Source organism: Terrapene carolina, unplaced genomic scaffold (assembly GCF_002925995.2).
Source record: "Terrapene carolina triunguis isolate 2854851 unplaced genomic scaffold, T_m_triunguis-2.0 Scaffold926, whole genome shotgun sequence".
Lineage (NCBI taxonomy): Eukaryota > Metazoa > Chordata > Testudines > Emydidae > Terrapene > Terrapene triunguis.
In genome coordinates this window covers 3,443,711-3,465,701 of record NW_020665277.1, presented here as the reverse complement: position 1 = coordinate 3,465,701, position 21,991 = coordinate 3,443,711, and the positions used below count along the sequence as shown (strand labels likewise).

Genomic DNA, 21,991 nt, shown 5'->3' with positions numbered 1-21,991 from the left:
AGATTGGAGGCACAAAATAGAGTTAATTTGCAAAAATCCACATAACATTGTCTTTTAAAAAATAAATGACAGTGCGTGATTGTGTTTGTACAGTACCATTCCTTGCCAAATGCCATGGGTCTACAATAACTGCATGTGCAATCCCTGCACTTTCCAGAAGCAAGACTTTTTCAATGCTGCCAATAACTCAGCATGGCTGCCCAACCCTACAATAAACCTGCGTGTCTGATCTGTAGTTGGCAAGGAAGCTGCCTTCCATTTTCAGCTTTCAAAGGGTTATCTATGCTTTTAATTCACTGCTTATAAATATCTTATGGCAAAGCCCTTCAAAAGCGTCTTTTGAGTGACTGTCTTGAGACACCTTTCAGGAGCCTGAATTTCTGAATGTGCTGGGCACCCACCCTCTAAAAATCTGCTCTGTTCAAGGTGTGTCAGGTTGGGAATCTAAAAAGCAAGGCACCTGGAATCTTTAGTCACTCTTGAAAATATTTGCCTTTTATTATTTTAAATGGGTGGTGGTCTTGATTCTTGTTGAATCCCTCAGGTAACCTCCTTGCCCCCATTCTAACTTCCTTAAACAACTTCTGAGTTTCACATGAGTGTTGCATCTAATTCTGATCCATCACTGGGGAATTCTTCTGTGTGTTGGAGGAAGCCAAGAAGGGCAACAGTTGGACAGATCCAGGGACCTGCTTCCTCCTAAGGACTCTAGAGTAAAATGCTGTTGTATTCTTTACTAAGTGCTGACGTCTCTGTGTTCTCTGCAGATCTTAGAAACCCAGCTTAATTGCCACCAACTTCACTCAAGATGCCGCCAGCAATTGGAGGCCCTCAGGGATACACCCCACCAGAAGGAGGATGGGGATGGGCTGTGGTCGTCGGAGCCTTCATCTCCATTGGCTTCTCCTATGCATTTCCCAAATCAATTACTGTGTTTTTCAAAGAGATTGAAGCCATCTTCGATGCATCTAGCAGCAAAGTCTCCTGGATCTCCTCCATCATGCTGGCTGTTATGTACGCAGGAGGTAAGCAAGCAGACTAGAGACAAAAGGGAGGTGATTGTTAGTTCTGTGTCTGATTTAATGGTCTCCTATTGTATTGCCTTTCTTCAAAACACTAATAGGAACTGACTTTGTTTCCCATTTGGGTGAAATTTTCTAAACGGGTTTGTTTAGAGAAGTTTGGCATAAACTTTATTTAATGCCCAAAGTGTGAAAATGAGGTTAATCTGTCCTGCTCCTCTGCAAAGCTATAAGTAAAATCTTTCCAAGGAATTAGGACTTGCGTAATTCTGCACTTGCCCTCGTTAGAATATAGCTGTGACGTTTTGTCTGCTCCGAACGTCTACTGGAAGACCAGCGTATGATGCTACGGTCAATGCAGGAGTCCCTACAGAAAGTTGTCGCGTAGATGAAAGAAATTACAGCTTGCAGAGCTGATTCTAAACACAGCAAATCAATAGAAGTACACACTGTGGTGTGGCCAAAGGTAAAGTGATAGATCTAGGAACAAAGAATGCAGACGAGGATTTGGGGGGTCATGGTGGATAATAGCGGAACATCAGCTCCCACGGTGCCACTGTGGCCGAAAGGGCTAATGTGATCCTGGGATGTATAAATTGGAATCTTGAGTACGAGTAGGGAGGTTTTTACCTCTTTATTTGGCACTGGTGTGACCCCCCTACAGGAATAGTCTGTCCAGTTCTGATGTTCACTGTACAAGAAGGATATTTGTTAACTGAACAGGGTTCAGAGAACGGGCATGAGAATGATTAAAAGATTGGAAAACCTGCCTTACGGTGATAAATCGATTGAGCTCCTAGAGCCTAACTTAACAAAGAGAGGGTTAAGGATTGACTTGCTCAGTCTGTAAGTACCTGCGTGAGGAACAGAGATTTGATAATGGGTCTCTTCAGTCTAGCAGACAATGGTATAACAAGATCCAATGGCCGGAAGAAAAAGCTAGGCAAATTCAGATATTTAATAATTAGGGTAATTAACCACTGGAACAATTTACCAAGGGTTGTAGTCTATTGACAACTTTTAAATCAAGATTCCAAGAGAGAGGCTCTAGTTCAAACAAGAATTTGGGGAGGTTCTAAGGCCTGTGCGCTACAGGAGGTCAGACCAGACGATCAGTGTTCCCTTTTGGACTTGTCTATGAATTTGTACCAGCTGAGGATCTGGCCCGAACATGAGCACAACACCTGCTCTTCCTGTAACATTTTTCTTTTTGGTCTGTTTCTCACTTCTAGTGCTGAGAAATCTGACCTGGTCAAAGCGAGTCCTAGTTGCCTGGGCTAACTTTAGCAAGGGCATTTTGCAAACCTACCGAAAAGAATTGTCTCAAACTCCTTTTAAGAGCAGAAAGATGGCAGCAAGGACCAAAAGTATAGGAAACAATAGGACAAGGTAAACAGTTACTTTTTTTTTTTTTTTTAAATGCTGCTGAAGCCCCCTTCTTCCACATCCTGGGGGTTTGGACAGATGGGGGCAAGACTCCAAACCACCTCCAATCTTACGTTGCTTTCCTTAAAATAGGTAACTTCTGATCACATGGGGGTGGTGGGCTCTTACCCCCGTCCTCGCTTCCCCAATATTCTGTAGCAGCCTGTGAATGTGCGTGGTAAACTGTGGCTAAAAGAAGCTCCCACTGTGACAGCCATAGTGTCCACCCTGGAGGCAGCTCTGAATATTGGCGATTGTGGTGCTGCGGCTATCCCAAACTGGCAAACCGCCTGACACATATTTGCATTTGTGCATCAAAAGCAGCTGGCGGCAGGAGCTGGGCATGAGGCTTTTCCTTGGGGGAACAGTCCCTGCTTTGTCCTAGCTCAGCTAGTGAGGCAATCGGCACATTTCCCTGCCTCCATGTTATAACAAGCTTGTAAATTGTAACTGACTTAATGAGACCTGATCTAGGCCATTCCCTGTCTGTCTCTGGTGGTCCTGAGAATGTGTTCTCTCGAATGCTCTTGGGAGCCTATATGCAGAAGGTTCAGTAATGGCTAAAAGAGACATGGCAAGATGGAACCAGTCACCTGCTCTTGGAACGAAAAGCTGCTTAATTTTTTTCTAAAGTGATTTGCCTCCCTCCCTCAATTGCCAGGCCTTAGGGTTGCTCCTTCACAATGATGGCTGCAAAGGTCTTAAAATCCCAACAGCTCATCCAGGGCTGGCTCTAGGCACCAGCAAACCAAGCACGTGCTTGGGGCGGCATGGCGGCATTCTGGCCATCTTTTTTTTTTCTTCTTCCAGCGGCAAAAGCCTAGAGCCGGCCCTGGCAGCAGCTGCACGGGGGGCGCCCTGGGGCTGCTGCGGTTCGTGCTGCGGGGGAGCAGCACCGCACCTTGTGGCTGGGCCGGGCAGGCTCTGAGCAGGGGACACTTGGGCTGGGGGCCGCCCCACGGGGCACATGGAGCTGCCTGCAGGTGTTGCAGGGTGGCCGCCCCTCAGCGCTGCAGCCGGAGCTGGGTGAATCAGCCTGAGCGGCCCAGGGACTGTGGTAGGGCGGCCAGAAGCAGCAGTGGGGCTATAGAGGGCAGGGCGCTGCCATGCAGGCCTGTCCCGCTCTCTGGAGCTGCCCTGCCCCAGCTCCTCAGGCCCCTGCCGGGGCGGTCCCCCAGCTGTGCCCTCCTGGGTCTCAGCCGGTCCTGGAGGCGGGAGCCCTGGCTGGAGGGACCCTGGGCTGAGGCACGGCCCAGAAGCCCCACTGCTTACCCCGACCCTGCCAGTGCTGGACTGCCTGGAGGCGAGGGGGGAGTGGGCCAAGTCAGCACTGGTGTGGGGGAGCCCAGGGCTGGGGCGGCAAGGTGTGCCGGGGGGGAAGAGGAGAGCCCAGGGCTGGGGCGGGGGGGGGGAGACGGGGGGAGAGACCGGGGCGGGGCACGGGAGCCAGGGCTGGGGGTGAGGGGGGGCAGCCAAAGTGGTTTTTTTTTTTTTTTTTTTTTGCTTAGGGCGGCAAAAAGCCTAGAGCCGGCCCTGAGCTCACCAGTGCCTGGTCCTGCAAACTGGTTTGTTAATGTGTATGTGACCTAAGTGCTGTTTTGCGCTATGGCCCGAGTTTGAAACTGTCTATAACTTTCTAGAGCAGGAATGCTCCTCTGTAATAGCTTTGGTGTTTGACTTAGGGGTGGCACAAGTACACACAACCACCGCATTACTGGCTTCAGGCTTTCCACAGCTCTTACAGTATGGACCAAGAGCTTGTAAAGAGAGTTAAGTAAATAATAAACTGTGTGGCAAAGAGTTAAGCGTTAGTCACCAGATGTGACATCAGTCCCACCCCTTTCCCCAAATAACTCTTTTCTTATAACCTTAGGACTTCTGACTAACTCTACTTCCTGGAATGAGAGGTGGTTTGCATACAAAATCTGCTTTAGTATCTCTTTGGAGGAAGTTCGGGGTGTGTGTGACGTTCGCAAAGGCAGCTCCTCACCCTGCCCCCACCCCAGACAGACTGTACTACTGCTCTGCATGCTTTTTCACAAATCTGCAGAGAACCAGCAAGAATACTAAACTCTGCTTGGCTGAGCCTTTGTTGAGCAGCTACAATGCATGGTCTGTTCCTCCCAGACTCATTTGGATCCTGAAAAGCACATTCTTGAAGGAACTCAATTTTCTTCATAATGTCTAAAGGATGCTTTATTCTGGTGAAAGCTGCCAGATTGACCAAGGGACACCGGGAATTGGTCTAGCTTTCCCCAGAATAAGAGGCGAATGGGCAGCAGCAAAGCAAGGCCTAATTCTGAACTCTTGCTAGTTTGACACTGTTGTGACGCAGCTGAAGTCCATGGTCAGAGGATAGTTGGGCCTGTGCTATGGAGGGCACTTGGGTTCAGATGCTGGTTTGTGTTCGCTGCTTTGATTTTGGTCCAAGTGAGTTAAAGGGACACAAGTTAATAATTTGAAATGTCCTTGTCTCAGTTACTAATAAAATTAGGAAAAATACATTTTAATTTCACTTTCTGCTCTTTTCTCAACACTAGTCTATTTTTATTGTCAGCCGGTATTTTGTTAATAAAGTTTCTGGCCAGTTTTAAAGGTGTGTGCTACAGCGCTGCCACAATCTGAGCTTTTGTTTAATCAAAACCAAAAATCCCCTTCCCGTTGGAATGGGGAAGGGTGCTTGTGAGGATACTTAAGCATGGCCGAGTGTCGCATCCAGCACAGAGCACTTTGGATCTGGCTCTTGCCCTGAGCAGTTTTGGGTTTTTTATGAAGCCTAAATTTTGGGCCCAACTTGACATGAGCATTGCTTTTTGCCACAGTAAGAGCTGACGTCATGAAGCCAAGCTTAACGTACTGCTCCCTGACAATATATCAGCAGGCCTTTGGTCCTACTATTCCCTGGTATGTAATTAGGGGGCAGGGTAGTTTGCAGTGCTGTCCTTGGGATCTGCTCCAGGGACATCAGGGAGTGGTTTCACGTTCAATGGGCAAATCTTTCAAACTTTGCTAAGCTCCTGGTGTGTCCTACACGTTGAGTGGGGGAGGGAGGGAGGGAGTGTCACAGCCTCTGGATGCAGTGCTGCAGATGTGAAAAGGAAGAGTCAGTCCTTATGGATTCGCACTTGGCTCAGTTTGTTGATCAACTCCAATTGCAGAGGTTACTTACAGAGACTGGTCAGGGCTCTGTGCCTGCTGGGAAGTATCTTCATGGGCACTGCATGTGACGGAGGATGTAGGCCACTTGGAATCCTGCTGGGATTTCGGAGTGCCTTGGCTCCACATAGGAAGCCAGGTTGCTGACACTGCCACCGGATCCTCTTCAAACATTTTCTAGGTTCTGCTCAACTAGAGGTGAAAAGGACAAGCCACATCTGAGTAGCCGGGAATAACATGTTGACCTTGCTGTCTGTTAATGGTGAAACCAGATCTGTTAATGTTCGATGGGTGCTCATTCAGTTTATTTAAATACATTTTAGTGTCTGTAGAGCATGCACCACTTTATCTGATCACTGTTTACTTTGGATTAGGATTTCTTGTAATGAAGCGTTTTAAACTGTGGGTGCACACGGCAATCTGACTTCTCAAACATTGGAGGAGTAATTAAAATAACAAATGAACAAAAATTCCTCCCCTGCACGTGAAACGTTTCTGCTGGAGGGGCTTTGGAGCTGTGGCTACTCCCTGGCTGTCCATTCAGCACACAGCTAGTATGTGCTAAACATCCTGTTATTTTTGTTACCCTGTCTGTGCTCTCCCACTTGCTTCTGTGTTTCCTCCACATGTTACTCCTGATCTGTAAGCCCTTTGGGGGCAGGGATGCTTGCTTACCATGTATTTCACAGTTCCTGGCATAGTAGGGCCCTGAGCTGGCTGACTCCTTTAGGTGTCACCACAATATAAATGATCGATCAAATTTTGGATGGTTGCAAACCGGATAGACCCACATATCCCAGTTTGGAAAACTGCGGTCTGATCTTCAGGACAGAAATATCCCCAAAGAGTGGACAGCATCACATGCAGCACAAATAAACACAAGCTCTCTTGTTTCCAAGTAGCTGTGGGAAAGTTTCTTTACAACTGCTCTCCATCCCCACTCCCCCTGTCCCTTGCTTCTTTTCATGAGTAGCTATAATGAAAGTTCATGTTACTATTTTCTTTGGGTATAAAGGGGGGGGAGGAGATTTTTTTTCTTGTCCTGCCCTCCAAGCCAGAGGAGTCGAGTATGTACAAGTTTAAAAGGTTTCTCCTGGGATATAAAGGAGCACATGTCACGCTGCTGTAGAGGAAGACCGTACTCTGAGCTAGTGTGACTAGCTAGTGCAGGAGATGAATCATGCTGATGTTTCAGAAGCTATGCTAGTCTGGCGGAGGTGGCCACAGCCAGCATCATAGACTGATTCAGATGTCAGTTGGTCGAAGGCTTTCAAGAGTAACTGATGACTCTTGAAAACTTGGAAAAAAACACTTAGTTTTGGGACCATCCTGCTTTTTCCTTTCTCTAGATTGGTAACATGCATGCAGACAAGATTTCCATGTGACTGGCTTTTTATGTATAGCATTCCAGTAGAAAATAAGGAGCAGGATCTAACAAAAAAGATCATGGTTTCACAGTGGTGGGATGGCTTGACTCAAACGTTCAGGTTTCCATCAGGCTTCTGTAGCTGAAGCAAAGGGAAACTTTTTAAAACAACAAAAAACCCCAAAACCAACATTGACTCAGTTTAAACTCCAGTCTCACTTGAGCACTGTTCTTCTTTCTGTTCTGACTCACTAAAGCATTTTACAAAATCCCTTCAAATCTCCCCCTTTCTGCCCCCAGGTGCACTTGATATTTTGGTACCAACCACATCTAAAAGTTCTTACTAGAGAATCTTACCCAACATGCAGGCTTTTGAAAATGTCCTTTCTGTATATCATAACCCCCTCCTGAGGGGGGGGGGGGAAATGACCAGCTTGTTGCACACAGCATATTCAGGGGTGTTCATGTGTTGAGAGATGTGTGGTGGGTTGCAGAATAGCTAGAGTTTGCATTAGGGTTCAGAGAATAATAAAAATAACTAGCTCCTATATAGTGCTTTGCATCATGAGCTCTCAGTGCTTTCCAAGGGAGTCAGCATGGTACCGTCCCTGTTTTATAGATGAGGAGCCTGAGGCACAGGAAGGGGAAGGGACTCATCCAAGGTCACCCAGCTGGCTAGAGGCAGGAATAGATCCCAGGAGTTCTGAGTTCCAGTGTAGTGCCTTATCCACTAGGCCACACTGCCTTGGAAGGGATGGGTGAGACCAGATCTTGTGTCTCAGAGCTATCGGGACAAATTAATCTGTGGTATAACACCACTGAATTCCCTGGAGTTACACCAGGGCTTAATCTGCCCCCTTGTGTCTCTATAAACCTGGGGAGGCAGAACTGCATCAGTTCATATTTGTGAGGCTCTCTGCAACCCTATGGACTTACAAACTTCCTCAAACTCTGCAAAGAGCAGAGTGGACAGACTCTTGCAGGGGAGCCAGCGCAATGTTCCACTGTGAACTGTTGCAGTCTGGATTCTAAACCACCTGGAACATCGTGCTCTGGAGTGAGATGTCCGAGCACTTAACCCAACATGGTCGTATGTCATCCACCTCGCTCTCCTGCGCTTCTATACCGCCCCCCCCTCCTCTTGACATAAGAGGAATGGCTAATGCTCATCTTGATCATACAATGCCCAGCTTTCACTGACTCCTGAAGCTAAACCTCTATGCAGTCCTATTAGTGTCCATCTGCTTTGTAATGCATGCATACCACCCAAAGATGTCTCCCCTTTGGGTAACTCTCCTTTGATCTCTTCTAGGTCCCATCAGCAGCATCCTGGTGAACAAGTATGGCAGTCGGCCAGTAATGATGGCTGGGGGCTGTCTGTCCGGGTGTGGCTTGATCGCAGCCTCTTTTTGTAACACTGTGGAAGAGCTCTACTTCTGTGTTGGGGTTGTGGGAGGTGAGTGGTCTTTTCATGACTCCTCATGTTTAGGGTTAGAATCCTAAAAGTTCAGCTTAGCCTTGTCCTAAGTCAGTATATAAATTGCTATATATCTATACACACTCTGAATCTGAAATCCTCCTTAGTGAAGGATGTGTGTATCAAAGGAGATAATGTTCTGGTACTTAGACATCCCCATCCTATCTCAAATCAGACTTGTTTCACACTAGTAAACTTCATTATCTCTTGTATTCTGGAACTCCTTCCATTCTGGCTCTAAAAATAAATAAATAAAGAAATAAAACCCAATAGTTTGCTCACTAGCAAAATTGGCACTTTCTTCCTATATCACTGAGAATCTGCAATAACTGGCCAAATCCTGCCGTTAGTTACTCCCTACATAACTTCTGAGGTCAGCGCAAGTTAAATTTAGTATAATGTGAGACGAACTCAGCCCAGTATCCAATCCATTAATCCCAGAAGCTACAGATGTGTAGCGATCTCTCATTTTTAAACTCACATGTATTCTCTTATTTTCCAGGTCTTGGGCTTGCATTTAACTTGAACCCAGCCTTGACTATGATTGGCAAGTACTTCTATAAGAAACGTCCATTGGCCAATGGATTAGCTATGGCAGGTAGCCCTGTATTCTTGTCTACACTGGCCCCCATGAACCAGTTTTTCTTCAGTATATTTGGCTGGAGGGGGAGTTTTTTAATTCTTGGTGGCCTTTTGCTGAACTGCTGTGTAGCTGGATCTCTGATGCGACCTATAGGCCCCAAGCCAGATCAGCTGAAGAAAGAGGTCACAAAAGAAGTATTGCAGGAAGCTGGGAAGTCAGCTATGAAAGCGGATGAAGGAGCTGGCGATGCCTGTGTGGACCTTATTGGTGGAAAGACGAAGAAGCAGAAGCTCACAGTTTACCAGACTATTAACAAGTTCTTGGATTTGTCCCTGTTTACACACAGAGGCTTCTTGCTCTATCTGTCCGGCAATGTGATTATGTTCTTTGGACTGTTCACTCCCTTAGTCTTCCTCAGCAATTATGGCAAGAGTAAAGAGTTTGGTAATGAGTCGTCTGCCTTTCTGCTCTCCATTCTGGCCTTTGTAGACATGGTGGCTAGGCCTTCCATGGGACTGGTGGCAAACACCAAGTGGGTCAGACCGAGGATCCAATATTTCTTTGCTGTCTCTGTGGTGTATAATGGAGTGTGCCACCTCCTGGTACCCTTTTCCACCACCTATGCTGGGTTTTGCATCTACGCTGGGTTCTTTGGATTTGCCTTTGGCTGGCTCAGCTCTGTCTTGTTTGAAACATTGATGGATTTGGTTGGAGCTCAGAGGTTCTCCAGTGCCGTCGGGCTGGTGACGATTGTGGAATGTTGCCCTGTGCTCCTGGGACCACCTCTCCTAGGTAGAGTATGTTTATGTACCTCCTGGGGTGAGAATACCAAGGTGGGGAGGGAACAACTACTGCTCCTTCCCAAAGGACACTTGCTGGGAAGGCTGAGAATTGAAGGCACAGAAGTGCAGAAAGGCATGAGGGTAGCCAGAACACACATGGAGGGCTCTTCCCAACAGGAATGGCCAGTGGTTATAGACATACTAGAGTGTGTGTGGATTATATCCCAGTGTAGGGAGGGTCTTCCTGCAAGGGGAGTGTCCACACGCTTTCTACATGAAAGTTCAGAGTCCATGGGAAGTTTCTCAGAGTTTTTCCCCTAGAGCAAAGCAAACTTTGGTTTTTAACCTTGGGGAGATGGGACTAGAGTGACCGCTTGGATTCCCTGGTTGAAAAATGTCACCCGAAAAGCAGGTTTTCTAGGAAATTCTGGGGGGCTCCTAGGCAGTTTTGGAAAACAGCTGGATTTTCTGGTCTACCCAAACCATACAAAAAAAAAAAGACTGACACTAGCCAAAAAAAGGGGCTCTTACGTGAACAGCCTCTTCCTAGTGGGTTTGCTTTTAAAATTTAAGCTGACATTGATTAGAGCTTAATGCCATGTGCATTGCCATTCTACCAGCACTACATTTGATTAACACTTAGATAAGGCTTTAAAAAACCAAAGCTTTTAAGCAGAGATTTTGTTCTTGTGGCCAGATGCATATGCATGCACACACATTACGAGTTAGACATCTGGGGAGAGCTTATGCATGCTAGCTTAGCGTGATTCCCGCTGTATAATGGGAGATGGTCAGCCACATAATGTGTTGTCCTCTCTGGTCCATCAGGTAAACTCAATGACATGTACGGTGACTACAAATACACATACTGGTCATGTGGAATCATCTTGATCGTCTCTGGGATCTACCTGTTTGTGGGAATGGGCATCAACTACCGGCTGCTGGAGAAAGAACAGAAGGCAGAGGACAAGCTGAGAAAGGAAGGGAGAGAGGAGGAAACCAATATCGATGAGGTCGAGAAACACAAAGAGGTCGAGAAACACAAAGAGGCCGAGAAACAAAAAGAGGCAAACAATGATGTGGCCAACGTATCGCAGAAAAACACAGAAGATGGCATAAAAGAGGAGGAGAGTCGCATGTGAGGGACTGATTTTAATCCTGGAGGGTTGGAGGAAGTGCTGTTCCTCTAAAATAGTGTCTGGGGAAAATGCTGTGCTGGTAGTGAGCAGTCATCAGAAGTGTATAAACCAGGTGTTCATTTTTAAACAAAGCTCTCAGTTGTTTTTCCATCTGGATTCAACAGAGGTAACAGCTAAATGTGCCATATCCTCTTACTTGGGTGGGAAACTTTTTTATATTCTGGCTTTTTTTTAACAGTAACATGAATGTACTAATAGGTGCCTTAAAGTTTCCATCTCTAGACTACTCTGGAAGAGCCTTAACGCTACTCTGTAAACCATGTTTTAGTTAGTTTTGTGATCTGCTTAGGGTATGTCTGTTTTTAAAGCCATAAAAAAGGATACTGGATATTTTGAGGCTCAACCGGCTTCAATGCTAAGTCTAAAATGAATACTGCTTCACATACTTCTTAACTGCCAGACTCTTAGTGGAAGTTGGAATATTTTTGGGGTGGGTTAGTGGGAGGGGTGGTCTTAAAATAAAACAAGACAAAATCCAAACTCCTTTGGATGCCAGACACCACCTGGCTCTATTTGTAGGCTTTTCTAGCACCTCTTGAAAACATTTTTATCTACTGTAGTTTTTTAAACATCCCCCTTTAGTTAAATTTGGATGAAACACTTGGGTTGGAATTGATTACTGAAATTAATAACTATCTTCACTCCACTCCTTTTGGGGTGAAGCCTCATTTTATTGTGATCATCCCATTTTCATAAATGACACTTGCTGATGCAGGAAGGATTCAGGTTTAGATCATCCCACTTTTCCTAGGCAAAGAAATTTCCAAACTCTGTCTTTGTGATGCCTCTCTTTAAAGTAACACTATGAAACCAAATGGGTACAAATGCAGAAGGTTGAGATGTTTAGTTAGGAACCTGCTTTAGTCATAACTAAAGGAATCAATGCTGGTATGTATCGGGTCTGTGCATCCGTCTTTCCAATCCTATCACTGAGTGAGTGTGGCTTTGGAATTGGAAGTCTTCCGCTGCTGCTTTATTTAGGAAATCAGCATCTCTACCAGTGTGGGTCAGTACTACTATGTCCCTTCCTCTTCCCCTAGCCCTGACCCTGAGCTTCCTAAGAGGTGGCTTTTCTTTCCTGAAGTTTCCTTTCAACTGTGCACCCCCTCAGTAAAATCGAGCATTCTACTCTTCATGGAGCTCTGTTCCAAACAAGATGTTGCAAAAGGCTTGCTGGCCTTCTAGGATGGATCCCACTCCTTTTGAAGTCAACAGCAGAACTCCCAAATGCTTCCATGGGAATGGAGTTGACTTTTAGCAAGGGGGTGTCAGTTCTGTTACATATTCTCAGAGCCTCTCCTGTTTTCAGAGCATGGCTGGCTCCCTTACTGGTATGGAGCTGGTCTTGAGTATGTGGCATATTGTCCTGTGCTCTGAGGCCTAATATTTTGCACACTAAATGGGGCTAAATACAGTCATACTCTTATACGCCCATGAGATAAAATAGCTAAAGCTGCGTAACTGCCCCTTAAAAAAAACTCTACTTGCTCCTGTTTAAGTGAGAATTTAAAGCAATTTCTAACTACTCAGATGAAAGACCCTTAAAGGGGGAAGGGGAGGATGTCTTCTGTTTGTACATATTTATTTTTTTAGCACTGGTAAATATCACAACTTATGTGAAGAGGGTTAAGCAGATGGCCTGTGACCCATAGGCTCCTGGTGCTTGTGTTTTAGTAAATGTTAAACAGATATCCTGTAAGAGACTGAGGTTTTGGGGTTTTTTCTAATAAACTTTTGTATAATTCATCCACCAAATGTTGATATTTTTTTTTCTTTTCCTAGTCAAGTATTTTAGTATAATGTTTCATAAACACATTCTAGAGATGTACCAGTTGGTGTGTATTTGATAGGTTTTTAGGGGGAGAAGCATGTGGGATATTTGAAGTTACAGATTCTTCAGGTTGGCCTGTAAGAGGTGGTGGTGTAATGCAGTTCACCTAATCCGTGAGCACTGGAAGGCTGTGGCCAGAGAATAAGCAACAAAAATAGAACTTCAGTCCTTCCCTTGGAAGGCAGAAGAAGTGTTCTTGTTTGTAATGTGGTTGGTACAGTAAGTGAACTGCATTTCTTGCTCAAATCTCTTTAAAATGACAAGCTGACTAACTTTAAACTCTTACTGGTGCGAGACAAGACTTCTTAATTTCACAGAGAAGCATGTTGGGGATCATCTGAGCTGCATTTCTTGTGAGATTAAGTCAAAGCAGAACAAAAACAAAGACTTGTAGTTCTCTCTGTGTGTCTGGAGAATACAACACACCCTGATGCAAACTCCGTTTAAAACTTAGACCCACAAAGCTCATTGGAAAGTAAAAACACTAAAGGGAGTGTTCCATTCCAGATACTGACTGCTGTAGCTCCAATGAGGGCTGAGTGTGTTCACACACCTTATACTTTTTTTTTTTAAAGAGGTCTACTCAACTGCAGAAAGGTGGTTTTGTTTTTTTTTGTATGTGGGTAGATTGTAGCCCCAGATGGTCAGCAACTCTGCACACAGTGATGCCACTGTCTTACTTGGTTTTAGAGATGATTTTTAGGGCTTGTCTACGCTTACTGGGGGATCGATGCGCGCATGGTTGATTTAGCGGGTCTAGTGAAGACCCGCTAAATCAACCGCAGATCGCTCTCCCATCAACTTCTGTACTCCACTGGATTGAGAAGAGTAGGGGGAGTTGATGGGAGAGCGTCTCCCATTGACATAGTGTAGCGTGGACCCCACGATAAGTAGATCTAAGCTACGTTGACTTGAGTTACGCTATTCACGTAATTCAAATTGCGTAGCTTAGATCAACTTTTCCCTGTAGTGTAGACAAGGCCTTAGAAGCCATTCATTTTGTCTTGGCTTTTAAAAATATATAATTTAAGTTTTAAGAAAAAGCCTAAATATCTGAATTTCTTAACAAAAACCCTGAATGTTCAATCAGCTGAAGGATGGGGGTTTTTGATGAAACGAAACCTCATCTGGTTCCATAATCTATCCTGGGAAATCTTCCATAGTTCTATTAGAGCTTCCTCTCTCCATTGTCCTCCTAGGTTTTACCTGGTCAATTTTCATATTCCAGAAACTTTTAAGCTATAACTTTGCTGAAGAACTGAGTTTGCACAACATAAGATGCCAGACAAACAATAGTGAGGGTAGTTCATACAGATCTAGGGCTAGTAGGTATAAAGTTGAAACTAATTTTTTTGAGACTTTTTACATATATACAACATACAGCAGGTGGCCTTAGCTTTGTCACTTGGAGCCCCGGACAGTATTACATAATGAACAGTGAAGTCCTCTGCCCTGTTTCCTTGGCTGCTGACTTAGTGAGTTTTTTTTTTTTTAATTGCAGTCTATTCTAAACCTACAAAAGGAACAGGTCAGGGTGTTTTCATACTCTAGAATAACATTATAAAGCCAATAGAGTATTTTGTATAAACGGATTTTATTGTACTGTATTGAGCTATGACCTTGTAAAACCAAGATATTGTATGTTTATAAATTCCGTATGTCTGCAATGGTTCACATTGCAATAAAGTAACCTTAAAGAACTGAAGGTGTGGTTGCTGTTCTTGTATATACGAGCAGACAAATTACCAGCTGCTACATATTCTTGCACTTGGTTTGTTCTTCCATTGACCGCACAATGGAGTCTTGCCAGGTAAATTGGAAACACTAAAAATTTCACACCAATGAGGTACCAGATTGACCCCTGGAGACGAGGTTCTGTCCCCAGCTGGACAATCTTCCCCACCAGTGAGTCTCGGCCATGACCTAGAGGGACTAGTTCTATGGGGAATTGCCTGCCACGGCCCTTTCAGTCCCTGGCCCTTTCCACAAGGTTGCCACTCATGGTGATGTGAACACCTAGAACTAGGTCACTAGCCAGTCATATAGTGACAACTCTTGGTTGCTACCCGAGACTGGTGCTGGGCTTGCTGTGGTTTCACTGCTTTTCTCTTGGTTGTAGGAGCTGTGAAATGGCTGCACTGTGCCCTCTTGCAGTCTTGGCCAAAGCAGTGTGTTTTCCGTATCTTTAATCTTACACAGTGCCATGAGTACTAGAGCCTCTTAGGCAGTGTCTTCACTGCCAAAAACCTTGGGGGTGGAGGTTGTGGGGGTTTTTAACAACAAGATAATGCAGGTTAACGACCCCGCTGTAGAATCCTAGTGGACACGACGCACGGTAGCTCTTTCCATGAGGTGACTTGGTGAGGTCAACACTGCATTGCACCACCCACTGCTTGAGGTGGAGCTTGCCTAGGTTTACCTAGCAGTAAAACTACAGTGCCTTGCATCCACTAGGACTGCATGGTGGGATAGCGAATGTGCACAGGTTAGCACAGTGAAAACCTACTTCTAGCAGGAAAGGGAGAGCCCATGATTTTTAAGGAGCTCTTGACAGATGAGGGTGGAGAGCCTCTTACTGTAACTTACTGTTCAGACTTCAGGAAATCTAATATTTAGCTAAAGATTGGGCTCTTGGACTTCCTTGTGGGATAAGGCCTTGCTGCTACCTCTGCTCCCATTTCCCAGCACTGGCTTCTGCTCCCTGTGTTCTCATTCTCCCAGGCTTTTTTCCACCGAGAGGTCAGTCACTGCATAAGGGCCTAGTCAGGCAAAGCATTTGTGCACATGCTTGGTCCTGTGCATGACCAGCAGTCCCTTTAAAGTCCATAGGGCTACTCATGCTTAAGGGCTTTGCTGTACCAGGGCCTAAAACATTTTTGGCCTAGAAACTGAAGATGGAACGTGTGTAGATGCATGTAGACTCAAGGAGCTGCGTCTATTTTGCTTCACGAAGAGAAGGTTAAGAAGTGACTCGATTAGTCTACAGCTATCTACATGGGGAACAAATATTTGATGATGGGCTCTTCAATCTAGCAGAGAAAAGGATAACATGATCCCAGGGCTGCAAGCTGAAGCTGGACAAATTCAGAGGGGGAAATAAGGTGTAAATTTTTAACCAAGAGAGTAATTAACCATTGGAGCAACTTGCCAAGCGTGGTGGTGGATTCTCCATCACTGACCATTTGAAAGTGGAGATTGGCTATTACTCTAAAAGCTCTGCCCTTGGAATGATAGTGGGGAAGTTCTGTGGCCTGGGCTGTACAGGAGGTCAGACTAGATCATCACAATCAAGGCTTCCAGTCTTGGAATCTCTGGAGGTCTAATTCTCAGTGCTATGGGTTCACTGCCCTGTTATCAGGCAGTAACATTCAGCAAGGAAGTTGTCCCCTTCTGGGATAATGTGTAAATGCTGTCATGTGCCTACAAAGGCAGACTGCCCCCTTTCATCTGAGGACCATCCACACACCCCACCGGCTTGACCCATTAGAAAACGACACTGAACGTAGCATCATGCTGGCACGGGATGAGGGAGATGGACTGAGACCCATTGGGTACCTGCCTCTCTCACCTCTGATGCGTTGAGCCAGGGAAGTTTAGTAAAGACAAAAGCTGCCAATGCCCACAAGTATCACCCATTTGCATAGGTGGGGTGCAGTGGAGTTATGCTGGGCAGAATACTCACTGGCTGCTATTAATAAAATCAAAGAGAGTTAATGATGAATAGTCTGCACACTCTAGCCCTCCTGGCTGCAGGGGCTGGACTTCTAGCAAGTCTTTGCCTGTGCAGTTTCTTTAATGCCAGCGCTCATCCCTACGCTGTTTTTAGCAGCCGCATTAGAGCTTGGAACGGGAGCATTGCTGGCAGCGTCACCCTCACCTTTGACTGAGTAAGCACAAATGCCTCAACCTCCAGTAGCTTAGCCACCAGCCCGGTGCTCGTACGGTGGACGCCAGTGGGTTACTCACTGATGGCTTGTGTTGGGTATTGGTGCATTGCCAGTGGTGCTGCACCATCCCGAGCAGTAGGCCCACATTGCAGCGACACTCCTATGCATATGGTCCTAATCAGCGGTAGTGAGCAGTGACTCGAACTGTAGGAAGTTGAAAAATGGCTGTGGCACATTTCTGCAACATGCCAAGGAAAAGCCCTGCCAGTGTCCTCTAAGCCCTTTGGGGGGTTTTATTTGGTTTAAGATTTCCCAGGGCTTAACTGAATTTTTTTTTAATTATAAAATTTTTTTTCTTGAATAAATATCAGATTAAACTTGGGTGATGGGAGGTTGAAGAGGTAGAGGCAGCAAAGGTCACATCTTTTCATATTGCCTTCACCTCTTCTGCTTGCAGGCCTGGTTGGCTGGAGAAATGGCAGCTCTCTGCTGCCGGAGCTGGGGCCCTCTGGCACCAGTTGTTTTTAGGACTCGTGCAGTGAGGTATGCAGACACGGGGGAGGGTGTGTGTGTATCTTCCACTAGGTTGCTTTACTTTAACAGAGAGCCTTTCGCTTACACTTTGGCTAGGTCTGGAAGGTGCAATTCTCACGCACAATAAAAATAGTGGTGCTGGGGTAGCACAGGGCGGTTCAGGCTAGCCACATGAGTACGAATGCAGGGGGCCAGATGGGTACGTAGTCAGGTGGCTAGTCCAAGCTGCACAGCTATTTTTAGCATGTGAGCCGGAGCAGAGTTAGGATGGGTGTGCCTGTGCAGGCTGGGAATCGCTCCTCCGAGCTCAAAGGCAGAACAGACTAATTTACTATTAACAGAAACACCTGGATGGAATCAGAAACCGGGGGCTGGAAGGGACCTTGAGAGGCTCCCAGCCCCCTGCACTGAGGCAGGACCAAGTAACTCTAGACCATTCCTGACAGCTGTTTGTGAAACCTGTTCTTAAACCCCTCTAGTGAGGGGATACCACAGCCTCCCTTGGAAGCCTGTTCCAGAGCTGAACTACCCTGAGTTAGAAAGTTTTTTCCTAATTAATATCTAACCTACATCTCCCTTGCTGCAGGTTAAGCCCATTACTTCTTGTCCTATATTTACTGGGCATGGAGAACAATTGATCCCTGTGTCCTCTTCGTAACAGGCCTTAACATATTTGAAGACTTATCCGGTCCCCCCTGGAGTCTCCTTTTCCTAAGACTAAACATGCCCAGTTTTTTAATCTCTCCGCACAGGTCAGGTTTTCTAAACCTTTGATCATTGTTGTTGCTCTCCTCTGGACTCTTTTCCTTAAATCTGGCACCTAGAACTGGACACAGGACCCCAGCTGGGGCCTCACCAGTGCCGAGTAGAGGAGGACAACAACCCCCCATGTCTTAATACGACACTCCTGTTAATACACCCCAGAATATTAGCCCGTTTTGCGCCTGCATCACATCGTTGACTCTCATTCAATTTGTGATCCACTGTAACCACCACATCCTTTTCACAGTACTGCCACCTTGGCAGTTATTCCCCCATTGTGTAGCTGTGTGTTTGATTTTACCTGCTTAAGTGAAGTACTTTGCAGTTGTCTTTGTTGAATGTCACCTGGTTGAATTCAGGCCAGTTCTCTGACTTGTCATTAATTTGTATGTTAATGTAATGCACTGGATTTTAACATAATCCGTATTCTCCTATGCTTGAAGGGTCTGACATTGGGGAGAAAATTGGTTTTTTAAAAAAAAGCTTTTGTAACACCCCGGATTGAAGAACCTTGATTATCCTACATGTTTGGGAGCTGTCCAAAGAGTGCTTCCAGCTAGACCGACCCAAGCAGTTAGCTGCTGCCACTGGAGGCAAGCGTGGGTGAGTTTTCACTAGCTAGATGCATCCAGCCCCCATTTGGCATGCTCTACCAGCCCAGAGGAAGAAGCCCCTGCAGGATGTTAGAGATTTTCTTTGAAGGCTTTGTCAGGCTTTCCCCCTCCTCCTTCCCTTTCGGTAGCAAACAAACAAAAATTCTCTTCATAGCAGGCACAATTGCAGAAATAGCTGGAAATTAACTCCCGCGTCGTTTGTTTTCCCCATCTTCTGGGCCGTCTGCCAGAAATGCTTTCACAATGATTCTATCCAGGGCAGTTCAAAGTGTTCTTAAGCAACAGCCCACGTACTGGCACTGTCTGGGTGCAGGCAGGACTTGCCAGTGACTGGCTAAGTCAGGTCATACGAATGGATACAATAGCCCAAAAGGGTAACCAGGCCAGAGTGAGGTTGAATCTGCATGCACCTGGCATTGGAGGCGTGGGGACAGCTGAGCAGCCCAGACAAAGTATTCATAGCTCCAGGCTAAGACTGACACTATAAAATTATTTGTCTTAATAAATTTTAGCACAGGTGAAGGGTGTTAGTGTAACAGCACGGGAGAGCGAACCTCTCCTGCTGCAGCTCAGAGCGAGTTAGTCAAACATGCATGTTCCCATGCTGCCCCTTCCCTGCATGTGTCACACATTGGCCTGAGATTAGTCCAGTCCCTGTGGCATGTTCAAGATTCAGGATGTCACCTGACACAGCCACCACAGGGGTAAACATGAAAGAGAAGCCCAACGTTGAGGAAGTGGACAGGGCCCTATTTCACTTCCCACAAGCTGCCACTGTGTCTGGCTGAATGTAATTGTAATGCATGCTCTCTGGTGCAGAGTGCATGCTGTCTTCACATGAATAAATGGTCCTTTTTTAAAGCATCAGAGGGAGCCCTGTTCCATAGGACTGAGAAGGTCCTGACTATATTTAGCTTTAACAGCGGAGCTGTGAGTTATAAGAAAATGTGTCTAAAGCAAGGAATTCCAAAGCTTGTCGGCTTGCTGTCAGTGTGTGGCTAGATGGAACCTAGGCCTTGGTTGGACAAATATTCTGTGTGCGCAAGAGAGAGTGAGAGACAGTCAGATTGCTTCTGGCTAGTTTAATGGCATTGATAAATAGTCCCAGCTAAACTTCTCTCTCTGTGCATGGGAAAGAATTTTGGGGATTAAATCTGAATATCCCAAGCCAGTTCCCACCGGAGTCACTGGACAGGACTCTGATGTGTGGCTGCTGGGGGTGCAAGTGTGGCTGGGGAATGCTCCTTCTCTCAGCTCTCTCACACCTGAAGGCAACGTGCTAGAACACGTGATGCAGCTGCAGCGATGGATAATACATGTCAACTCACTTCAGCGGTTAAGGCAGCTGAGTCAAAAGTAACCCTCCCCACTCGTTAACCCTGAACATTTTTAATTTTACAAGCAGCAGTTTTACTTTACACCACTAGATTTTTAACCCAACTTTTTATTTATGTAATAAAATGAGCTGGAAACTGATGGCTCCTCTATAAAACAAATGGCCTTGCAGCTTGCTGTTCTTGCAAAGAGCAGCGAGGAGTCACGCGAGCACCCAGAGGAATTGCAGATGCTAGGCAGGTTCCTATAGCCCTTATTTACGTTACCCTGAGACACCTGGTGACAGGACTGGGCACATGGCCATGCTTCAGTTTTGCTCTACTTTCGGGTCACTTTTTTCCTACTTTCTATTTTAAGCAAGTTATCATCAGTGTGGACAAAGCAATTTTCTACTATAACTGCCATAGTGAGGCTGGTACAATGAATCTGCCTTAGTGATAAAATGATACAGAGCTGCAAAAGTCAAGAGAGGTGACAGCTGCTTTCCCTCTCTCTGCTGCAAAGCGCAGCACAGATTAGGCTAGCGTTACAGAGAAGGGGGCCACAGAAAGGCAGCAGAAATGATAAGGAGATTGAAAAGAGGGACTGCTGCCTTAGAGGGGACATGCTAAGTGTGAGTGGTCTAGAGCAGGGTGACTAGAGGTTGCAGGATAAGGCAGCCTCTTCCCTTGCGCCAGTTCTGTTCTTCTCCCACAATCCCTGGAACTCACCCACACAGAATTATTCAGGCCACCGTCAAGCAGCGAAACGCGTCCATAGCGCACGCAATCCACGTCCGAGATGGAAAGGTTCAGCCCAAGTCACGGTGGCAGAGCTCATTCATGTGGTGGGCTGGAGGAGGGGAGCTGCGTCCCTGCCCGCTGCTCCCCAGCTCCGAGTTCAGGGCAGTTTGTTCCGATGTTCCAGGGAATTGGAGCTCTGCTGTGTCTGCAGCTTTTGCTGAATAGCCGGGGCTGCTGCTCTGCAGACACTTGTTTCTATTCCAAATGCCTCTGTGGAGACGCCAGAGTGAGTTCCATGGAGGAGCCCAGGGGCACGGAGGGTGAAAGCACGGCTTAGCCAGAGCTCAGTGACTTGGAAAAACAAGGAAACGGAGACATGCTGAAACCCAGCCTCCGTGGCTAAGCTCCCCTCTCAACCGGCCTGTAACTACACCAGCCCCTCAGCCCAGTGCAGCACAGCTGTTCAGGGCAGGGGAATGTGCTGTGGCCCTGCGGCCCTTGCGAGGAATGGCAGGGCCCTGCAGACAGCTGGAGGGCATGGGGCAGAGGGTCACTCATTGGGCTGGCTGACCCAAGGCAGCTCGGAATGGAACTGAAAGGGCAGGTGGGCATTTGGGGTCGGGGAAACCTGCGGGGTTGCCCTGGCTGTATTCTAACCTAAAACAATGGCAGGCCATGAGGGTCCCGGGGCAGCGGATGACAACCAGATGGCCATCCAGTCAGAGTACCAGGAACCCAAGTGATTCTTGTGTCCTGACCTGGGACACAGCCGCTTTTCCCTTGGGGTGCATGTTACAGTGAAAACATCTGTAGGAAGAGAGAGACTAGGGTTACCATATTTCCACAAGCAAAAAAGAGGACACTGGGGGGGGGAGGAGCCCCGCTCTAGCCCCGCCCCTGCCCCACCCCCATCCACTCCCTCCTACTTCCCACCCCCTGATTGCCCCCCTCAGAACCCCCAACCACCCCCGCTCGCCCCCTCTTGGGACCCCTGCCACTAACTGCCCCCTAGGACCCCACCGCTTATCTAAGCCGCCCTGCTTCTTGTCCCCTGACTGCCCCCTCCTGAGAACGCTCTACGACCCTACCTGTCCCCTGACTGCCCCGACCCTTATCCACACCCCCGCCCCCAGACAGACCCCCGGGGACTCCCATGCCCTATCCAACTGCTCCCCGCCCCCGACAGGACCCCCAGAACTCCTGACCCATCCAACCCCCTCTGCTACCTGCCTGCCTCGACCCCTCTCCACACCCCTGCCCCCTGACAGCCCCCCCAGAACCCCAGACCCATCTAAC

The 21,991-nt window shown here is 46.8% G+C and overlaps 1 protein-coding gene across 4 annotated transcripts in view; it reads left to right on the top strand.

Annotated features, from left to right (window-relative positions):
- The window catches only part of SLC16A1 (solute carrier family 16 member 1), a 31,677-nt gene extending 18,021 nt beyond the window's left edge, over positions 1–13,656 (top strand). For all 4 annotated transcript variants that reach the window (XM_026661037.2, XM_026661038.2, XM_024211369.1 and 1 more), the window contains 4 exons: positions 768–1,025; positions 8,282–8,425; positions 8,949–9,821; positions 10,640–13,656. In XM_026661037.2, the coding sequence (XP_026516822.1) occupies positions 809–1,025; positions 8,282–8,425; positions 8,949–9,821; positions 10,640–10,953 (1,548 nt within the window). In that variant the 5' untranslated portion in view covers positions 768–808 and the 3' untranslated portion in view covers positions 10,954–13,656. The remainder of the gene's footprint in view (positions 1–767; positions 1,026–8,281; positions 8,426–8,948; positions 9,822–10,639) is intronic.
- Positions 13,657–21,991: the final 8,335 nt, after the last annotated feature.